The sequence below is a fragment of the Mauremys mutica genome, chromosome 8 (assembly GCF_020497125.1).
Source record: "Mauremys mutica isolate MM-2020 ecotype Southern chromosome 8, ASM2049712v1, whole genome shotgun sequence".
Taxonomy (NCBI): Eukaryota; Metazoa; Chordata; order Testudines; family Geoemydidae; genus Mauremys; species Mauremys mutica.
Genome location: NC_059079.1, coordinates 60,842,616 through 60,864,351, shown reverse-complemented (window position 1 = coordinate 60,864,351; position 21,736 = coordinate 60,842,616). Strand labels below are relative to the sequence as shown.

Genomic DNA, 21,736 nt, shown 5'->3' with positions numbered 1-21,736 from the left:
CTAGATGTTAATGAACCCGCCTGCCCACACCCAGCTCAGTAGTTATCAGGACCAATTCTAGTAATAAATCCTTCATTGGTATCCAAAATAGTAAAGCTCCCTAATTGCATTGTGAGCTCCCTCCAAGGACCACCACCCATAGCCAGGAATGATCAGGTCCTATTGTCTAGCCTGAACAAAACTTTAGTGTACTCCCTTGAGACATCAGTTCACCCATAAACAAATCTAGTGTGTTGTTTCCCTACAAAAACCCCTACCTGTGCTAAGTGTTCTGATGCCTGGATCCAAAATCAGCATCAGTTCCATTGGGACTTCATCTTCTCTTGACTGCATGTGCTGGGGGCTCTGCCTGTCTCCAGCAGGACACTCAGCTACCACCACCACCTGGAACCCCCAATCGATTCAAGCTTCACAGAGTGGTGAGAACCCATCTCTCTCTCTAGGTATATCCTATCTAAACCTGACGTTTATAATCAAATTTAAGTTAGATTTAATATTATAACTCTTATTTGTTTGGCTCCCCTATGGTTATTACCTGGCAATAAATAACTTTCATGGTTATGCTGTTTGCTTCTCTCTTCCCCCCTCCCCCGCAGATGTTTTTTGGCTTCCTCATTTGCCCTGCAGCAACACTCCTCGTACCTAAGCTAAAGATCCCTGCAGCGCCCAAAAATCCTGTGGGGTTTGCTCATCAAGTGGGTTACTACCAGAACAATTGTAACATGGAAGTGAGGCTAGGGACATGCTGAACCTGGGACATATAAGGGTAGCAGCTGGATGGGATGTTTGTCCACTGCTATGCGTGCTCTGCCCATAACATATAGATAAACTGAACAGGTGTAGTGTCTAAATACCTAAACTGAGGGTGGGCATACATTCAGCTATTTGGCCACAGTAGTTGGAGCTTGTCTTCATATTCACAGCAGCATACTTCCCTGCTACATTGTGTGATTCCTTGTTTTTAGTGATACTTTTGACCAGATAACTGCGCAAAAGAGGTCATTGCAGTCTGAATGTAAAGAGTGAACAGGAATCACTGAACAAGTCTGTACTGTAATGTGTTTTTAATTTAGATGTTCCTTTTAATTACAAATCCCAGCTTGGTTTTATAAGAGTAGCAACTCTTCATGGCAAAATGAAACTGCCTTTAGCACAGCCTGGCTTGGTGCATTCCTACTCGCCCCTACCCATATCTCTTCGCCATCAGATTTGCAGTAGTCCCCTCACAGTGGTATCCCAGTGACAGAACTGCAATGACTGCTGTTTGCATCCTCTCTATCCCCTCCCCTTGTTTCTGTTACATTTATGCAGGACTTTAAACAAAAAGGACAGTCTTGCTTTTTCAGTTACAGGAAAGCATGAACTAGGCCCAGTCTGCCTCTTTTTGACTGAGCAAACAAGTCCTGGTGGTGATTTACCACATAGCTCTCTGTATCCCAGACATCTGATTGTGGTCAGCCAGGTGGCGGAAAACAATTCGACTAAGCCTCCAGCGCCGCTTCACGCCTCGTGGACGGGATGTCAGGACACATCTATTCCGGATCCTCACAGGGCAGCTGTCACGTGGCAGGGCAGCAATCTCTTTATCAGCTATTTCCTGGAGCCAAAGGAAGGGGCAGTTACACACACAGAAGTTGCTATGCTGTATTTTGCCCAGGGTTAGGTTTTCTAAGGCAGTTTAGTGAAGGGGGTAGTGATGGATAGGCCTGAAGGCTCTCTTACCCACAGCACAAGTACCAGCATATGCCTCCTTCCTACCCTGGAGCCATCACCTCTCCACTAATGAGAGGGCAGTTTGCTCTCCAGGCTCTTCTAGGTTCTCTCTCTTCAGACTTCCCATGGGATTTAATGGCTCCACTTGCTGGATGAGGACCCTGCTCCATTAGGAACCGAAAAGTGTCCTCATGCATTTCACACAAGTCACTGAACAGTCCAGTTGGACAATTACAACTTGTCAATAGTGTCTCTGTTAGAGGGTGGACTGGCCCTTTAAGGGAGTTGGGCTCAGCCCCACCTGTTTCATGTTAGCTACCTCCCCAGCTGAGAGGCTTCCAGGCAGATAAAGGAGTCTGCTCAGTGGGTGAGAGAGAGACCTACTATGAGCAGGACAATTCTTGCAAGGGGACCCAGTGTCAGAAGAGATTGGGGAAGATGTCTCAACTCCAGCCAGAAGGAAGGACCTGGCTGAAGCAACCTGCATGGAGGGGCAAGAAGCTGTAAGAAAAAGAGGCTTGAAAAAAGCAGCAGGAGTTGGGTTTTGACAAAGAACTGTTGAGCCCAGCAAAGGGCTGTGAAACTGATAGTCAGGGAGAGGCTTGTTTTGAAGTAAGTTGACATTTGAACTGTAATGTTTTTATATCCCAATCTCCAAGAAGAGGTATTTGATTCAGAAGAATTTGGGTATAGTCACACTGGGAAACCCAGGCAGTGGCAGGGTCTAATGCTGGATCAGGTAAATGGTGTTGCATTCAATTACTGTTTCCCTGAGGCTTGCAGTACCCTTGCAAAACTTCCTTCTGCTAAAAAGGCCATGTGATCTCAAAGGGACAAAAGGTCAAGAAACTGCACAGATGACATACTTCTGTTTCTTACCTTTGCAGAGTCAGTGTAACTCTATGTTTTATCTTCAAACCAGATGCTTCAGGGCTTTATGTACAAAGCCTAATACTTTCAAACAACCCTAAAAGAGCAAGCCAGTGCAACCACATTGGGGAGTGAAGGTAGGTAGTTAGGGAAACCAATCTTTAAGGAAATAAATTTCAAGCCACAATTTGTCATAGATAGCAAAAAAATAAATAAAAAATAGTGTCCTTTAAATTAGCAAATTAAATGTAAACTGCCATTTTTCAATAGGGAGTTTGTAGCACCAGCTTTTGGAGGCTGTAAGAAGTTATTTTCCACATCACAGCTAGAACAGATAGACAAGTCTGATTTGTACAGTGGAGTTGCTCAGAATTAACTGGTGCCTTTCTGATGCCACTCAAAGAGTTTCTGAAAGGCACATATCTAGAGTCTGTTGCTTAAGTGTTTCGTTAGAGCCCAAGTACCATGTTGTGGAAAGCAACAGCATAGATCTTGTTTTCCATGCTCTTCTTCCCTACTTCTGAAGACTAGCAGGGGCACTAGAATGACATGGGAATTTTATACTGAACAGTTCATTTCCCCACCTGAAGTCACATTCACTACTACAGTAGCTAGCTGTGACTCTGAAAGATGACCACCACCAGCTGGGGAATAGCATGAGCAAATAAACTAACAGCAATCCTTGTTTTTTATACAAAATGTCCACCACAGACTGATGCTACCTTAATGTTGGTAGGTGAATATGGCATGTAAAGGCCAGCTCATAGCAGTGAGTACAATTCATGCTATATCTCACTCAAAAGGGTAGGTAAAGGAAACTCCACAGAAAATGTAGAGAGACTGAAAACAGGATACAATGAGAATGTTCCCCATGAGGTATCAATTGTTCCTTTGGTCTGAATAATTTCTATGAGGAAATGAGTTTATATGCTAGTTATGTGAGTAATCACCCAGAAAATACTAGAGCACTCACTCATCCAGAGAAGTCAGAAGGTTCTCTACTACAAATCAACCCTTTCTGCACCCCTTTAACAAACCAGCCAGAGCAGAATCCTAACTTATTCCCATGATCACCCCTCACAGCAGCAGCTTGGGTGCATTATTTCCTGGTAAGTCTATAAAGAAGATTGCTAGCTTTATTTTAGAATATAAATAAAGATTCCAGACAAACAACTGCTGAAGACAGAGTTCTGAGGGGAAGTCTTGCTTCTTGTTCTCTCAGTCCCTCATTGGTTTGAGTTAGCATCTCCTGTTGTAAATACTGGCACTGGGAAATAAGGAAACTGATGGCTCAGCTAGGGGAAAAAGCTACTTCCAGCAGAATGTTTTAACTTAAGAGTCAGATCAGCAGCACTTACCTTTCTCCTTCCATCCCACCTCTAGCAATTTCTATAGCTCTGGTGACACCTGCTGGCTATATTAGGGTTTTCAGATGGGTTGGCTGAGTCTAGTGGTGACTAGACAATACAAATCCAGAAATTATATCTAAAGGTCCTGATCCTGGAAAGACTTGTAAAAGTCTAATTTTAACAGTGCACAACATTGTTGAAATCAATGGGACTACTTAAATATTTGAGATTAAGCATATGGGTAAGTCTTTACAGGCTCATGCCCCAAGATTTTAAAGTAGTGGGGGAGCAGAAATCAGCCTGGATGTACAGGGTTTCTTTAGGAACTAAACCTCTGGTGAGCAAAATTGTGGGGCACCCCCCCTCAGGGGGGCATGGAGGAATGTTCAGGACTGAGTGGCAATGCCAGACAGCTTGTGCCAGCCCCCTTGGGGGCAGGGAGGGAGCACCTCCACCCCCAAGTACCTCAGTGGGCTCACCTAGCCTGTGGGTCAGTGTGCCATGCCAATTTCTGCTCCTGGCATCCTCTGCACAGAGTGCTGGCTCCACCTCCTGGCTGAAAACCCAAGAGGGGCGGGGGCAGATATTGGCCCTGCCCTAGCGGTGCAGCATGTCTGCAAGGTAGAAGCAGCCTGCAGCTGAGGCAGCCTTGGCTGTGCAGTAATGGAGGAGGGAGGCAGAGACAGATTCCATTAATGGTAAGTGGGGGCATGACTGGAAAAGTATGCGCACCACTGAATTACCGTATTTTCCGGCGTATAGGGCGTATAAGACGACCCCCTAATTTTACAGTTAAAATATAGGTTTTGGCCTATACTCGCCCTATAAGACGACCCCCCCTTCCGAGGGGGGGAGCCCAGAGCCTTTTAAATCCCAGCCGCGAGTCAGAAGGCTCCGGGCTGCCCGCCGCGGCGGGCAGCACAGAGCCTTTTAAATCCCAGCCGCGGCCGGGAGTCAGAAGGCTCCGGGCTGCCCGCTGCGGCGGGGAGCCCAGAGCCTTTTAAATCCCAGCCGCGAGTCAGAAGGCTCCGGGCTGCCCGCCGCGGCGGGCAGCACAGAGCCTTTTAAATCCCAGCTGCGACCAGGAGTCAGAAGGCTCCGGGCTGCCCGCCGCGGCGGGCAGCGCAGAGCCTTTTAAATCCCAGCCACGGCTGGGAATCAGAAGGCTCCGGGCTGCCCGCTGCGGCGGGGAGCTCAGAGCCTTTTAAAGCCCAGCCACCCGCTGTTATACCCGGCATATAAGACGACTTCCGATTTTGGGGGGTTGTTTTTTAATATAGAAAGTCGTCTTATACGCCGGAATATACGGTAGATAGTGAACCTCCCATACCTAAAGGGGAAATGGCCCTCAAACTCATCCATTAGTGACAGTTACAGAAGGAAAAACAAGACTGTAGGAACATCCATAGGAACAATTAAGCTGTTCACTGTACCCCTGCAGGACATAACCACTTCCTGTTCTAATACCCTCTGACTTCTGATTTTAGCAGTGGCAAAGGAGTTCCACCCAAGAGATTTTATTTCTCTTGAGAATGACCCAAAAGGGACAAGGCTCTGGAGCTGAGTTTCAATATTAAGTAGATAGCTACATGATGTGAAGTGAGCTTGTGAAAAAAAAATGGATGCAGGTATTCTAGACTGACCCCCCAGAATCTGAAGCCTGGCATTGGCTGCACAGTTAGATTCATACAAAGTAGCTTGTGATGCTCAGAGAATGCTGCTGCAGCAGCAATGTGGATGCACATACCTTCTACCTAAAGAGTTATGGTCCTGCAGGAAAGTACAAATGGACTTTACTTTACCTGCAGTTCTTTAGGCAGGATGTTGTTTTTTCGGAGAGCATTGATCCGCAACCTCTCATCTGCATATTCATAAGCCATCTTCCGTCTCTTTACATCACGCAGCATCCTCCAGTCCACATAGTAACCCCGCACTTGCCCTCTACAGGGCAAGGGGAATATCTGACAAAGGGGAAAATATAAAGGTTAAATCTGCAGCTTCCAGTATTTTATCACTCACCCAACTCCAAATATTGCTTATTCCAATTTACTCTTTCTAGACTCTTCCTCATTTGGATTCAATCACTGCCTTCTCTGACTCTTCTGGTCAATACTGGCAACAGTCACCCTCTTCACCCATCCAGAGAATTTTGCTGAGCTACAGGATTAATCACACCAGCTAGCTCTCTTGTTGGCCTGGCCTCGGTCATGAAATTCTATCATCTCTAAGGACACAATTGTTGACAACGGCAATCTGTCATGTTTAACAGTCAGCGTAGACCAGGACAAACTGTATGTAGTTTCAAGTGTTAACATGGTTGTTGACAGCTATGTTCAGACACAAAATTCTGTATCATAGATAAGGCCTGCAGGATTATACATCCCAGCACAGGTGTGTTTCTTACACAGCATACAATGGAGTCTTAAGATTGTCAAGATTTAAATACACAGTCCCTAGTCTTAATAAAATGCCCTACTAGCACGTAACACAAGGGGACTTTGATCTTGGTTAAAGCCTGTAGGCATTACAGGAATACAAATCATCATAATCATAAATAAAAGGGCTGTTAGCACCTCCAAGAACCCGCAGAACAAAATCTAGTTTTAATGGCCTATACAGTCTTGATAGAGGATATATCGTGTGAGTGCGACATACATATCAAACATCCTAAAGGGCCTTTTCTATTTCTAGCTGCTAAAAAAATCAAGGGAAGAGAGTTTATCACTGGATTTTTTTCTGCAGCTGAATCTCTTCTCCTGCTGCTGGTTCTTCACCTGCAGTAATCTGGAAATGCTGAGAGCCACTGTCCTAGACAACACTGCCTCTCTCTAAAGCCAAGTGGCACACTCTGTAAAATGCTTCTCCAGACAAGCCACCAATCCTTCCCGCCTAAATTAACCAACCTGAAAAGACGGGAATACTACAATTCACCTAGGGGTGAGCGAACCCGGTGCGCTGCACTGGTAGCTGCAGCCCAACCCCGGGGAGGGACATGGGCCACCAGACAGAGCCGCAAAGAGAGGGCACCAGGCAAAGGTACAAAGGCTGCCTGGGGAGCAATCCCGAGAGCAGGGAGCGGGGGGCGCTGGGGGGGATCCCGAGGGCAGGGAGCGGGGGCGCTGCGGGGGGGGGATCCCGAGGGGCAGGGAGCGGGGGGCGCTGCGGGGGGGAATCCCGAGGGCAGGGAGCGTGGGGCGCTGCGGGGGGGAATCCCGAGGGCAGGGAGCGTGGGGCGCTGCGGGGGGGAATCCCGAGGGCAGGGAGCGGGGGCGCTGCGGGGGGGGGATCCCGAGGGGCAGGGAGCGGGGGGCGCTGCGGGGGGGGGGTCCCGAGGGCAGGGAGCGGGGGGCGCTGCGGGGGGGGGATCCCAAAGGCGGGGAGCGCTGCGGGGGGGGGGTCCCGAAGGCGGGGAGCGGGGGCGCTGCGGGGGGGGGGATCCCGAGGGGCAGGGAGCGGGGGCGCTGCGGGGGGGGGGGGAACCCGAGGGCAGGGAGCGGGGGCGCTGCGGGGGGGGGGATCCCGAGGGCAGGGAGGGGGGGCGCTGGGGGGTCCCGAGGGCAGGGAGCGGGGGGCGCTGGGGGGTCCCGAGGGCAGGGAGCGGGGGGCGCTGGGGGGGGGGGGTCCCGAGGGCAGGGAGCGGGGGGCGCTGGGGGGGGGTCCCGAGGGCAGGGAGCGGGGGGCGCTGCGGGTGGTCCCGAGGGCGGGGGGCGCTGGGGGGGGTCCCGAGGGCAGGGAGCGGGGGCGCTGGGGGGTCCCGAGGGCAGGGAGCGGGGGGCGCTGGGGGGGGTCCCGAGGGCAGGGAGCGGGGGGCGCTGGGGGGGGGTCCCGAGGGCAGGGAGCGGGGGGCGCTGGGGGGGGATCCCGAGGGCAGGGAGCGGGGGGCGCTGCGGGGGGTCCCCAGGGCGGGGGGCGCTGCGGGGGGTCCCGAGGGCAGGGAGCGGGGGGCGCTGGGGGGTCCCGAGGGCAGGGAGCGGGGGCGCTGCGGGGGGGGGGTCCCGAGGGCAGGGAGCGGGGGGCGCTGGGGGGGGTTCCCGAGGGCAGGGAGCGGGGGCGCTGGGTACGGACCGAGGGGGCCAATGCGGACGGGCAGGGGGCACCGAGGGGCACGGATCGGAGCCGGGGCAGGCACAGAGGTTGGGCTCAGCGGCCAGTCGGTGGCGGGACAGTGACCGGGGCCCGGCCCGGGGAAGTTACCAGCCCCAGCGCGAGCCCCGCGGAGTCCCCGAGCCGGGCGCTGCCGCCCGACGGGCCTGACCTGCCGAGCGGCCCGCAGCGCCCAGCCCAGCATGGAGGCCGTCATCTTCGCCGCCTGGCGCATGCGCTTACAGCCACGCGCCGGGGCGGGGGGCTGGGCAGGGCATGGGGAGAGTGAGGGGTGGGCTGGGGTTTGCAGGAGGGGGAGGGGTGGTTGGGGGGGGCAGAGGGGCTGGGGTTTGCAGGAGGGGGAGGGGTGGTTGGGGGAGCAGAGGGGCTGGGGTCTGTAGGAGGGGGAGGGGTGGTTGGGGGGCAGAGGAGTTTGGGGAGGAAAGGCTTTGGGGGACAAAGGAGAGTTTGGGGGGATGGGTTGTTGGGGGAGGAAGGGGGGATTTGGGGGAGGGGTGGTTGGGGAAGGAAAGGTTTTGGGAGGGTTGGTGGAGGAAGGGAGGTTTAGGGATGAGGGAAGGGGGGGTTTGGAGGGAGGATGGGCTTGGGGGAAGGGGATTTAAGGGGATTTTTGAGGGGAGGGAGAGGTTTGGTGGAACCAGGCAGAGCCATGGGTTTGGATGATAGGACACATTGTTCATTTCCCTTCTGCAGCCCAACCCCTGGCACTGCTCCTATTTCAGGCCCACAGGATGAAGCTGCTGACCTGTGTGACAGCATGAAATCCACAGGAGGTGAAAGCTCCTGGCCAGGAGTGGGCGATCCTGTCCTGACTCCCCATGAAGCCTGGAGTTCACAGCCCCGAGTGGCACCCTTTGAGTTTGTCAGTCTCTGCCAGCGTGCTCAGTGCTGTTATGAACAAAGGGGGAAACAGGCCCTGACCCGTCGGTGATGCCCCACACAATGGGCTCAACTAAAGAGATGAAGCCCAGAGGTGTCTGTGACAAATTAACCATTAGACCTATGTGAGCAGCTGGGCTCCTCTTGCTAATCTAGCTAGCTATATAGCATGCAAGGCTCCCCCATTCTCTGCTCAGACCTCCACTGCGTCATTATGGGGTCACTCCTGCTTTACCTCCTCAATGTGCTGAGACTTCCCCCACACCCATGGGCATCAGTATTGCCACCATGTATGCCATACACAAGCTTTTGACACGGATCGGCTGATGTTCCTTGGCTCTTTGTAGAGAACATAAAGATGCACACAAGGGTGTGCATCTGGAATTGGGGCAAATTCCCAATATAGACAAGGCCAAAGTGGAGGAAAGTTGGCACTGTGCTGGGCAAGGAAGAGGAATCCCTAGTTCCTGATCTTGTTGCAGCTGCTTCTATACACAAGGAGCAAAGAACAGCTGGGTTAGACTCTGTTGGGATCAAGGAGACGCGGAGTCAAGAGGTTTGTCAAGCAGGCGTCCCGAGCTCTCTTGAGCTGGGTTTTTATTAGTAATTAGAACAAAGAGCATGAGATCATAGTTACTTGTAACATATTGATTGGTTCACCCATAGCCATCTCCCTTTGTGCAATATATCATAATTGGTGAAGGGACTACGTGAGCTATTGGAGGGGCTACGTGCGCTATTGCCTAGTCTGTGCTTAATCAATAACCTGAGCATTGCTTTACCTTAAGCCAGGAGTAAATGTAATAAACACGTGTGTGGTTTGCCAGCACAGCATGTTTCACTACATCTCCCCCTTTTTGTTTTTAAGCAATTTGCAGGCATAATGAATGCTCTGTTTTGTATTAAGTCGTTGCCAAGGGCAGCCGTGGACAAATAGGCTAATAAGTGAAGGAATACACTGTAATATGCAGCAACAAACTATTAATCCTGCAGCTATAATAATAACAACATATGCAAACATTTGCTTTAGCCAGGATAGGTCTGGCAGCCATCCTTGTATGGTCGAACGTATCGTGCAGGTACCCAGAGCGGGCCGCTTGGTGTTGATACAGCTGCGTAACCGCGCCCCCAGGTGATTAGTGGCACAGGTCCGCTCCACTCCGGGCCAGGTAGCTGACGATAGGTTACCTTTGGAGCAGGAAGAACTTCGGTCGTCTGATAATGCCGTTGTGCCCTGGTGAAAAATTGAGAATTGAAAGGTAATAGATTTAAATGATTGAGTGTAAACAGTACTTGAGCCAGCCATTCTTCCTTTTCTGTCAGGCTGCCGGGGGACAATTCCCCCTTTCTGTTTTTGCCGCAGGAGGGCAGTTTTTAATGTGCGATTAGCTCGTTCTACAATGGCTTGTCCTTGGGAATTGTATGGGATGCCAAAGGTATGCGTGATTCCCCATCGCGTGCAGAACGCTGCCATCGCTGAAGAGCAATAGGCTGGGCCGTTGTCAGTTTTTAAAGCTGATGGCTTTCCCATCACTGCAAAGGAACGAATGAGGTGATTACAGACGTGTTTGGCTTTTTCCCCTTTTGTGGCGTTGCCCATATATAGCCAGAATAAGTGTCTATGACTACATGCAAATAGGACCAGGGAGCTAATGGTGGGAACCGAGTGACGTCCATTTGCCACAATTGGTTTGCACCTAGCCCCCGAGGATTTACCCCGATAGCGGGTCCTGCGAGGTTTCCAGTACACTCAGGGCACTGCTGAATAATCGCTTGTGCATCAGATAGTGGTATGGAAAATTGCTTGGCCAATGCCCTAGCATTTTGGTGATGTAAGGAGTGACTTTCCATAGGAGAGCAGGGGAAAGCCTTTAAGGCGTTATCAGCATAGGCATTGCCTTGCGAGATTTCTCCGGGGAAAGGCTGATGACTTCTAACATGTGCGATAAAAAATAGATGTCGTCGGTGACGTAAGATCAGTTGTAGGGAAAGAAATAAACCAAGCAAATTATTATCCAAAGATGCAGTAACACAACTAGAAGCAATATTACTAACAACATTGGCAGCATACAAACTGTCTGTTATGAGGTTAACTGGTTGATCAGAAAATGTGTTAAAGGCAAGAATTAACGCAGCCAGCTCCGCACGCTGAGGAGAGCGTTGCGGTAAGGTAAACTGGGATTTCCACTGGTCATTTTTCTTCCAAGCAACCACCCCTCTGGAGGGGCCACCATCGGTGAAAATGGTAAGAGCTTCTGTTATGGGAACGGGAGATACCAAGTAAAATACTTTCAGCGGAATATGCTGAGCAACTTGGAGACGAGGATCCTTGGGAGTATGGTAAGTTACGGACCCAACATAATTGGCTAGGGCTATTTGCACCTCCTCCGAGTGCATACATGCAACTTCCCAGGTGGCGATGGGGATGGGGATAATAATGTTTACTAAATCCATGGCAAACAAGTTTAGTGCTCGATTGCGTCCTTTAGTGATTAATTGAGCAAACATTCCAGACAATGGGACGAGTGTGTTTTTGTGTGTGTGTGGTAAATACATCCACTCGAGGATAAATTCTCTCTCACTTGTATGTTGAAGTAATGCCCCCATGAATTGCTTAGTGTCCCCAAGAATGATTAAGGACGGGGGCACGTCAGGTACTGCTCTATCTACCCACCTTTCTGCCATGGCTTCGTTGACCTTATGCACTACCTCCCGTTGTTCGTTTGTTAGTGATATTATGTCTCCCGGTTGCCTTCCTAATTTTAGGGCATTAAACAGTGGAGTTAGCATAGAAGTGGGAATCTTGTAATACGGTCTTATCCAATTTATGGATCCCAGAATTTGCTGTAGTACTACATATGTTAACTTTTTTGGCAAGGTAAGTTTTGGAAGTATGGGCATGGAGTATGCTGCAAGCATTTTATGACCTAAATATTGAAAAGGTTCGGCTTCCTGTATTTTTTCCGGGGCTACTACCAGACCCGATTGACTTAAGATAGCCGTTAACTCACTTTTCCATGTGGTGGGTAGGGGCCTACCGGCTATTAAGATATCATCCATATAATGGTATACAAGTAGCTTTTTGAACTTATTTCTGAAAGGTTGAAGAGCAGTGTTTACAAAATACTGACACATGGTAGGGCTATTTAACATGCCCTGAGGTAACACTTTCCAATGATAACGTGTTGTGGGTTGGGCGTTGTTCAGGACTGGCACTGTGAATGCAAAATACTTTCTATCCTTTTCCTGTAACGGTATTGTAAAGAAACAATCCTTTAAATCAATTATTGCCACCTGGTAGTCATAAGGGATTAAATTTGGATTGGGGAGGCCACACTGCAGGGGGCCCATTGGTTCTAATATTTTATTAATTTCCCGCAAATCGTGAAGGAGCCTCCATTTTCCTGATTTTTTCTTAATTACAAAAACAGGAGTATTGTACGGGCTTGTAGTATGCTCAATGTGTTCATCTTTCAATTGTTGCTCAACTAATTGCTGCAAAGCTTCTAATTTTTCTTTAGGTAATGGCCATTGTTCTACCCAGACTGGTTTATCAGTTTTCCACTGTAACGGAAGAGCCTGAGGCTTACTCATCTTCCAAAACCAGTTTTGCCCCTATCTGTTCTAACAAATCTCTTCCCCAAATGTTAAACTGTAAAGGCAATATGCAGGGTTGAATATATGCTATTATGGGACCTTGTTCCTGGGATTTTACTGGTAACCATTGAGAGCTCTTTTTAGATGCTTGGCTTCCTCCTACCCCAAATACTGCAGGGGCTATCTCAGAGGGCCATTTAGGTTCCCAATCCTTTTCAGCTATGACAGAAACATCCGCCCCTGTGTCCAACAAACCGGTCAGCCACTTACCTTGGAGGTTATACTTACGTTGAGGTTTGTGCAGGGATATTCGGTGTACCAACGCCGCCACCTGTGGGTGAAAGGAAGAGTCGCTGTCGCCTTCAGTACGGGTGGATCCAAAGCCTCCTGTACGTGTTACCTGTGATTTTCTCCAGGGAGCTCATATGGCAACAGTATCATTTGTGCCCAGGAGTCCCCTCGTCTTAAAGTAAAAGGCAGGTGACTCCAATACTGAACATATATTTTTCCCTGATAATCAGCATCAATCACTCCTGGAACTACCATAATTCCTTGTTTACTTGCTGATGACCGAGGGAGTATAATGCCCACCATCCCTTCAGGAAGGGGCCCTTTTAGTTGAGTAGGCATTAAAAGAACTTCCCCCGGTAAGAATGAGGATTTTTCTTCTTGATTATACAAGTCTATCCCAGCACTGCCGGTCGTTGCCGGTTGCGGTCTAGTCAATTCTTCCGCCCCCATTGTTTTTCCGGGGCCCGGGGAGGGCCCGATCACTGGTTTCCCTGCCCCAGTCCTGATCGACATTGATTTGCCCAATGATACCCCTTGTTGCATTTAGGACATTTTTTGGAGGGCCTACCCCCTTCCTGGGGTCTTCCTTTATGTGCTCCCCCTCCGGGTGCCCTACACTGGCTTTTAAAGTGACCCGGTTTTTTGCAATTAAAACAATTTCCTGTGGGTTTATTACCTTGTCTTATAGCCCCCGCCAAAAGAGCCATAGCATGGGTTTGACTACCGACATCCGCGCAAGCCTGAATCATGTCCGCTAAAGTGTACGAGGGGCGATGTATTATAGATTGCAGTACCTTCTTGCAATCAGCATTAGCTTGCTCATAGGCCAGTCGCCGTAAAAGCTCTGTCTGTGCCTCCTCGTTATCAACCTGCCGCTGTACTGCTTCCTTGAGCCTATCTATGAACTGCGGATACGGCTCTGCAGGCTGCTGCCGGGTGGCTGTGAAAGACCTAGTCGGTTTCCCACTTACGGGAACCCTTCTGAAAGCTCTCATAACACTAAGTTTAGTACGAATATATGTATCTGGGTCTAACTCCAACTGTCCCTCTATAGTGCTAAATTGGCCTGCTCCATAAATCTGGTCAGGCATGGCAGCTGGGGTTGAGTATCCCACAGCAGCTAACCTAAACTCACTGTCCCACACCATATACTGGGCGGGGGTCAGCACCATACGAAATAAGTCTTTCCAATCTTGTGGAGCCATAATGTAGCCATTTCCAATTCCTTCTAAGATGCCTGCCACGAAATTAGACCTGATGCCTGTCTCTGTGATAGCTTTTCTCACCTCCCTCAGTACTGTATACGGTAGCGCCGTCCACTCTCTGGCGGCATTGCCCTGTGCATCGACTCCTGCCGCTATAGGCATTAACATGGGCAACTCTCCCTCCCACTGATGTTCTTCCTCCAAACTCAATTCCCCCGTCTCACGCGCCAATGCAACCGCCGCCCGGACGCAGCCCCCACGATTCCCCCGGAAACAAGGCTGATCAGTTCCTTTATTAACGGAGGGATCCGAGGGCCGCTGCCCCGTATCCGACACCGCAGGTGCTGGTGGTAGCACCCGCGGGTACGGAGGCGGTGTCGTCAGCGCGAGAAGCGGGGCGGCAGTGAGAGACGCCTGTGGCCCCAGTTTTCCCACTGCCTCAGTACAGCGCTGCCACATGAGCAGGTGCTGTACTGCTGCTCTCGGTGTCTCAAAGAGCTGTGTTCCTATCTTTTGCCAATCTGCTTGCTGCAGGGACCCCTCTTCGGGATACCAGGGGCATTGGCATTCTATTTCCTTAACAAAATCCTCTACATGCCGCAGCGTAACCGCTGGGCAACCGCTCCCCTCAATGAGCTTAAATAATTCCTTAGCATGAGCCTTTTGTGGCACTGATAAATCGCTCCCCATACTCACGAGTGGCTGTTTCCAGCGGGTGCACCTAGACTATTCCAGTCGGATGAGCAGGGGTCCTCGGGATCCGGTGAATCACGTCGGGGTCACCAGATGTTGGGATCAAGGAGACGCGGAGTCAAGAGGTTTGTCAAGCAGGCGTCCCGAGCTCTCTTGAGCTGGGTTTTTATTAGTAATTAGAACAAAGAGCATGAGATCATAGTTACTTGTAACATATTGATTGGTTCACCCATAGCCATCTCCCTTTGTGCAATATATCATAATTGGTGAAGGGACTACGTGAGCTATTGGAGGGGCTACGTGCGCTATTGCCTAGTCTGTGCTTAATCAATAACCTGAGCATTGCTTTACCTTAAGCCAGGAGTAAATGTAATAAACACGTGTGTGGTTTGCCAGCACAGCATGTTTCACTACAAGACTCGCTATAGCTACTTCCCAATGTGAGTGAAGATACTACTTTCAGAGTCCATCATTACTGAGGCTGCTGGCAACCCCCTATCACTGCAGGACTGATGAGAACTCTTGCCACCACTCTTGGAGTAAAGGGGGTGGAGCTTTTGCCCTAGTATGCCTTTCCTTTAATAGTGAAACTCCACTTTAAAGTGTTGGGGGGAGGGGGACCCAAATCATTTTCGATGGTTACACTGTGTAGGAACTTCATCCTCATGCTGATGTCGGTCTGAATAAATACCTCCCTCATTAGGTTAAACTGGTAGCCTTTGCAAAACCTCAGGCTAAGCCTTTGTACAGACCACAAGGATCTGATGTTGGGAGGGGAGAGCTTGTACAAATGATGGGGATGGAGTTCCAACAGGAAAATATGATGTAATGTGATTAAGCAATACACCACACAATGTGGTCACTTTCCATTTAACTATGTCTGTGCTGCAAGTCCATAATTACTACACATTTGGTTTATCTATCAGTCTGTTTTTCTCATCTCTCTCCCATCTCTCAAGCTGCCTCTTCATCTGCCTGGCTATTCATAGGTCTTATTCTTGGTTTTTAGTAGCTAATTTACAGTGGCAAGATTTCACACCACCTCAGCCCACAAATTTTGATTAAGTACATGTGGTTTACAGGCAAAAGAACAATCATGACCCTCTCACCAATGAAAAATGACTGGGAAATTCTGCATGTGCGGTGTGTTTCTGCCTATACGATAAAGAATAACTGCCTTTTGCACTGTGTGGAATCTCAGTCAAGGTGCATTAAAATAACTTTTTGCTGCAGTAAACAAAGTTGTGACTTCAGGTGGAACTTATGTCGAGTTCTTCACTTTAAACTCAACCTCTTGATGAAATTAATAATTCATATCTACTGGCTGGAGCATCCAAAAAGTCTTGCCTTTGAAATTATCTCCTTTCACAGGCCTGATGTGCTGCCTTTTGTCCATGTGACAGTCTGAGCAGAGGCAGAGGGGTTCTAATGTGTTACAATGGAAGTACAGTTTCTTGCAGTTTGAGTCCTGGGGATTGAAGTCTCTTTATGCACAGTAGAATCAGTAACATAACGAACCCTGACTACTGCCAGAGAACATCAACCGTGTCCATGTCCCAAAGGGACTGATTTTATAGTTGAGAGGATAGTTCAGTCTCCAGAGCCTATTATATCCTTGGTCTCCCTGCCAACCTCAGTGCTACTTGTGGTAGATGGTTTCTCTCATGTGGACATCTGTCCTCTAGGCACTGGACTGAGACCACTAACTCGCATCACATAGGCTACCAAAGTGCCATAATATGGTAGCAATTTTCAGTCACTACTCACCTGAGATGGCTTAGGACCAGCAACCCAGAGATGTAAGGCTCTGGGCTAAATCCTGGCCCAGGCGCTGGCCCCTTTGCACTGCTTGCAGAGTAAAGCAGTGAGAAAGCTGACCTAAGAGGGTAATCGAGGTTTGGTATAGGAGACACTACAGCTGTTCTTACATCAAATGAAGATTCCCCTGCACTGAGGGAATCCCCCAGTACCTGAGGAGCACAAAGCTCTGAAAATACAGGATAGCCAGGCTCTTGGTCTGTAACTCATTTATTAGCAGTTTGTTGTGAGTTTCTGATACTAAAAACTCAAGCTATGTGCATCTGAGCACCTAAGTTACGTGGTGTGTTTCTGGTCCCTGACTGGCTGAATGGAATGTTTAAAATCAAGTTTCTGGTGCTTGCAGGAAGAATGAAAAATTTGCTTTTCATAGATATTCTCGAGTATTTGCTTGAATTCTCTGTTTCTGAAAACCTGCTGGCCAGTGAGCTCATTTGCTAGAATATTTATGAAATGCAAATGCAAAAAGGGACACAGACATAGCCAAAGAGATTTTGTTTAAAAAAAAATCAGTAATTGTGCATTGTTTTTTGTAGCATTTGACCTGCTTTTATCCTTGAGAAGCTGCACGGGGAGCTAGTGAGTTCAGATGGAAAATAGACAGAGGTGAGTGTGGGAGGTGCTGTGTATGATGAGTATGATCCTGGGGAAGGGGATATATAAGGAGACTGATGCCAGATTAAAGGTATAAAGTAGGGCTGTCAAGCAATTTAAAAAAATGAATTGTGATTAATCACACTTTTAAACAATCATAGAATACCATTTATTTAAATATTTTGGGATGTTTCCTACATTTTCAAATATATTGATTTCAATTACAACACAGAATACAAAGTGTACAGTGTTCACTTTATATTTATTTTTATTACGAATATTTGCACTGTAAACAACAAAAGAAATAGTATTTGTCAATTCACTTAATACAAGTACTGTGCAGATGTGTACAGACTAATGCACACATGCTGTGAACGCTGCTGAACTAACAGAATGATGATTGCACAACTGGCAGGGCATGTAGGAATCTGCAGGATATTTGCTATCCTATATGCATTCCTGACGTATTGGCTATAACAGTGTGGGGAAGGTTCCATAATTCCCAAGTACTGTATATTGCCCTCTGACTTTACTAAATTAGTGATTTTAAAATATTTCTTATTAAAAAGCAAGTTATCTGCTCACAAACCTCAGATCCAAATTCTCCTCCCCAATCTAGCCCCTTTATACCGCTCACAAGATGCAATGGGGCCAAGCCAGGGCAGGAGGGGGCATGTCTGGAGCCATACTGCTGTGCTCCAGCAGTTCTTAGCTGGGCATGGTTCCTTAGAGACCATTGCCAGCAGGGCCGGCTTTAGGCCTATTCCACCAATTCCCCCGAATCGGGCCCCGTGCCTAAGAGGGCCCTGCGCCCAGTGAGAATCCCTTCCCTGGCTAGAGGCGCCTTTTTAATTTTTACTCACCTGGCGGCGCTCCGGATCTTCAGCGGCACTTCGGCGGTGGGTCCTTAGCTCACTCCGGGTCTTCGGCGGCGGGTCCTTTGCTTTCTCTGGCTCTTTGGCGGCAGGTCCTTCAGTGCCGCCGAAGACCTGGAGCGAGTGAAGGACCCGCTGCTGAAGTGCCGCCGAAGACTCGGAGCACCGCCCGGTGAGTACAAGCCCCACGTGTTTTTTTACGTGTGTTTTTTTTTTAAGTCATCTCTGCCAGGGCCCTGTCGAAACTGTTCGAATTGGGCCCCACACTTCCTAAAGCCGGCCCTGATTGCCAGCTAGTGTAAGTTACAAAAGCCCCCATGCTAGAGCTGGAGCCGCTCAGGGGAAAGAATCAGGGAACTGTAGCCTCTTACAGTTGGTATGGCTACTTCCACCTTTTCATGTTCTCTGAATGTATAAATATCTTCTTGCTGTATGTTCCGGTCTATGCATCCAATGAAGTGGGCTGTAGCCCAAGAAAGCTTATGCTCAAATAAATTTGTTAGTCTCTAAGGTGCCACAAGTACTCCTTGTGGATACAGACTAACATGGCTGCTACTCTGAAACCTGAGAACTGTAGCTGGATCTCTGATAGTCACACTCCTCTTCCTCTGCCCTGGGCAAATCTCAGCACAGGAGAGACTCTGCCCCTGAACATTATTGTTTTATTTTCTCCAATAGTTTGAGAATAATACAGTTTGTCATGGATATAGAGCATAATATCATGGGGTAAATACTGCTCTCGAAGCAGTCTGATGGATTGTGATTGTGATGTTCTCTGCCTATGTGGGCATAGCCCGCTGGAGTTCTCAGATCAAGTTGAGATCCACCGTGCTTATCAAAAAGCACAGTTTTGCCTTTTCCTGAAATTCTCTTGGAGTCCTTTCTGCTCTCCTGTTGCAGCAACCATTTGGAAAAAGCAAATACAAATATGGCATATCGGAGTCCCTTAAACCAGGAGAGCCAATAGTTTATTTAATATGGATCTTCAGAATGTCCTTTAGCATAAACTGTTATGTTCAAGTGGTTTCAGACAATGTCCAGAATCTCTTTAAAATATGATTTTGAATTCAGTTCGCCTTAGCTGACAAAGTTTCCAGAACGTTTTTCCCCCCCTTCTAGCAGTCCATTGTTGGTGAGAGTTATTTACGCCAACAGCTCAGATGTGATACCTTGACTTGCAGTCATAGGGAGTGTTTGGAAAAATATGCTCAGTGTAATAAAGTGCATCATACTTTATATCAGATCCCAGCAGATGAGAGAAGAAGTGATCGATACATGTCTATGATACTTAGTATTTGCATAGTGCCTTGCATTGCAGAGCGCTGGAATCCTCAACATCTCCATGAGGCAGGTAAGTGTGATTGGGTCAGATCGTGAGCCCATTCTGAGCCAGGATGGTCCCCTACTGTAAGTTAGGGACAGCCTGCACTCTAAATTGCTCCAGCTGCCATTGGTTCTAAGAAGCCTGTGTGGTAGATGGGAATCAGCAGGGCCCAGAGATAACCTGGGCATGGCTCCTTTCTCCTCACTATGCCCCCTGTGCCAGCAATAGAAAAAGATGGTGGCATACAAACTAGGCTAGTAGAGAATTGACAATGGCCAGCTGTGCTGGGCCTCGCTCCCCTAGTGGGGAGGCATAAAGTACTGCACAATAGTGGAGGATCTGGGCCATTGTCACCATGTCATGAACTGGGAAACTGATATTGAGAAAGATTAATTGACTTGCACAAGGCCACGCAGTATGTCAGAATCAAAAAGGGGCTAGAATGCAGCTGCTCCTGGCTCGGAGTCCTATGCTTAGATCATTGGACCCTGCTGCCTCCTCTGAATCAGTTCCCTGTAGGCAAAAGATCAAGTGATAATGAATAAAGAAGGCAAGTAGTAAATCCGGAGTTCCAAGCCTCAAAAATAAAAGTACCCAAGGCAGCCTCTGGTTACAATAGGGTTCAATCTGGAATACTGGAAGGAAAGTGGTATAACTTTCCCTGGCCCCCCAAAATGGCTCCACATGTACACAGCAGAAATCTGTCATGCTTGTGTTAGAGCCCTCTTTCCCTTGCTCCCCATTACGAACCCCCACTCCTTCAGTGGTGTAGTATCATACATTCAAAAGGCCTCTGCCATTATCAAGCTTGTCATTAGTTTGTGGGTTTTCCCTAGTGCCTAACAGTTGCCAAACTCCACCCAAGAAAATGGCAAAGTCTTGGAGGCTGGGTTATGCCCCTGACAAAATCTGTGTGGGCTTCAGGCTTAATTTGAGAACCATTTCAATAACATTTTTAGTAATTATGTTGATACAAAGTTAGATTTTTGTTAAAAAGGTATTAAATTTTTGCAAAAAAATGGCAACATTGTTGATGTTTCCTGTGAAAAATGTGTCTGTTCTTGATACATTAGAAATTGTAGAAAACATTGAAATGGGAATAGAAATATTTAGTATACCAAAAATCAGGTTTTTGGGAATTTTTTTTATCATTTATTAAAATCTGTTTTTAAAAGGTCCATTCAAATCTTCTGAAATGAAAAGAGCTTCAACATTCTGAAAATGTTCATGAAAATGGGTGTTTATATTCAGTCAGCTCTAGTACTTCATAAGAATAATGGCTCAGGTTCTATGGCCAATTTACTTTGCCAATTTACTCTAATTTAGGATTTGCTTTGTTGTAGGTATATAATTTTATTATGTGGGTGATTAAAAAGAAGTGGTATTCTTAACTTTTAATTTGCTTTCTTTTAAGTACTTGAGTTTTGCAAACGATGTGATAGGTAAAGTGAATGAGGTAATATCTTTATTGGATCAGCTTCTGTTTGTGAAAGAGACAAGCTTTCGAGCCCCAATGTTGTGATTTAATCTTAACTGATTTTGAAGTGTACTATACTTTTCCTTTTTCTGTGTTGAATACACCCAGGCCTCAGCAAAATAATGCTTTAAAAGTGCTTCTCCATATATGGGACTTCACAACAATTCTGAGATCTCTGCTCCTGTTTTTGCAAAAATATAAACATCTGCTGGTTTTTAGTCAAAATCTAAACATAAAGGGATAGGGTCTGATAGAATGAGAGAGTGAGACACAGTGAAGAATTTTTCACCATCTCTCAAACCTTCTTTATTTCTTATGAAAAGCTCAAAAGGGAAACACCCAAGTGTCTCTATTGGCTCCTTTCATCTAGTCTGAAGGAGATTTAAACTTCCAGAGGGGAAAAGAGGCATCAGAAACTGAGCAGAGAAGAGCAGTTGCTAACCAGTCCCCATTGCAGGTGGCAGCCAAAGTTTCCCATTGCAGGTGGCAGCCAAAACAGAAGGACCCTCCTGCTTATCAGACAGCTGAAGAATATCCCAGAGGTAAGGGGAACATTTTTCTACAGTTTCCTTTAGGACAAGAAACGGGAATACTCTTAGACTTCGATGAAGCATGAATAATCATTCTTTCCCCTTTTATAGCACCTTTCACCTAAAGACCTCAAAGCACTTTACAAACACTAATGAAATAAGCCTCACAACACACCTGTGTGGCAGGTAAGTGTTATTAGAATACATATTTCACAGAAAATGGTGTTCTAGTTAGTATATAATATATGTTCCAAGTTAAAAGGTTTAAACTTGCTCAGAGTATTTTCCTTCAAAGAAACAAATATCTAGAGTGAAATGCTGTCTCCATTGAAGTCGATGGGAGTTGCCATTGACTTCAGTGGAGTCAGGATTTCACTCCTAGACTGGTTATTTCAGGATCTGTTGTGTTCTTTACAC

General features: G+C 47.8%; 2 protein-coding genes and 1 long non-coding RNA gene across 6 annotated transcripts in view; 1 reads left to right on the top strand and 2 right to left on the bottom strand.

Moving 5' to 3' along the window:
• Positions 1-321: 321 nt before the first annotated feature.
• MRPS14 (mitochondrial ribosomal protein S14) lies at positions 322-8,301 on the bottom strand. The gene is made up of 3 exons (XM_045026506.1): positions 8,188-8,301; positions 5,735-5,893; positions 322-1,597 (listed from the first exon to the last, which is right to left on the bottom strand). The coding sequence occupies exons 1-3, from the start codon at positions 8,248-8,250 to the stop codon at positions 1,415-1,417; spliced, it is 405 nt and encodes a 134-aa protein (XP_044882441.1). The 5' UTR covers positions 8,251-8,301; the 3' UTR covers positions 322-1,414.
• A 1,369-nt stretch (positions 8,302-9,670) lies between these two features.
• Positions 9,671-14,720, bottom strand: LOC123375536. The gene is made up of 3 exons (XR_006581501.1): positions 14,705-14,720; positions 12,801-12,843; positions 9,671-10,149 (listed from the first exon to the last, which is right to left on the bottom strand). It is a non-coding gene; the product is annotated as an uncharacterized LOC123375536 (long non-coding RNA).
• Positions 14,721-17,055: 2,335 nt separating this feature from the next.
• Positions 17,056-21,736, top strand: part of TNN (tenascin N) — a 54,687-nt gene continuing 50,006 nt past the window's right edge. For 2 of the 4 annotated variants that reach the window (XM_045026500.1, XM_045026497.1), the window contains exons 1-4: positions 17,056-17,125; positions 19,231-19,339; positions 21,273-21,331; positions 21,431-21,505. The gene's annotated coding sequence lies outside the window, so the exon portion shown is untranslated. Of the gene's footprint in view, positions 17,126-19,230; positions 19,340-21,112; positions 21,332-21,430; positions 21,506-21,736 lie in introns of all 4 variants that reach the window. The other 2 variants (XM_045026498.1, XM_045026499.1) reach the window with 2 other exon arrangements.

Coding starts and splice junctions, on each gene's coding strand:
- MRPS14 (XM_045026506.1), bottom strand. CDS start 8,250: ATGCGCCAGGCGGCGAAGATGACGGCCTCCATGCTGGGCTGGGCGCTG. Junction 5,894..8,187: donor CGCTGCGGGCCGCTCGGCAG/GTCAGGCCCGTC, acceptor CCCCTTTGTCAG/ATATTCCCCTTGCCCTGTAG. Junction 1,598..5,734: donor TCCTGCCTAAAGAACTGCAG/GTAAAGTAAAGT, acceptor CTTTGGCTCCAG/GAAATAGCTGATAAAGAGAT.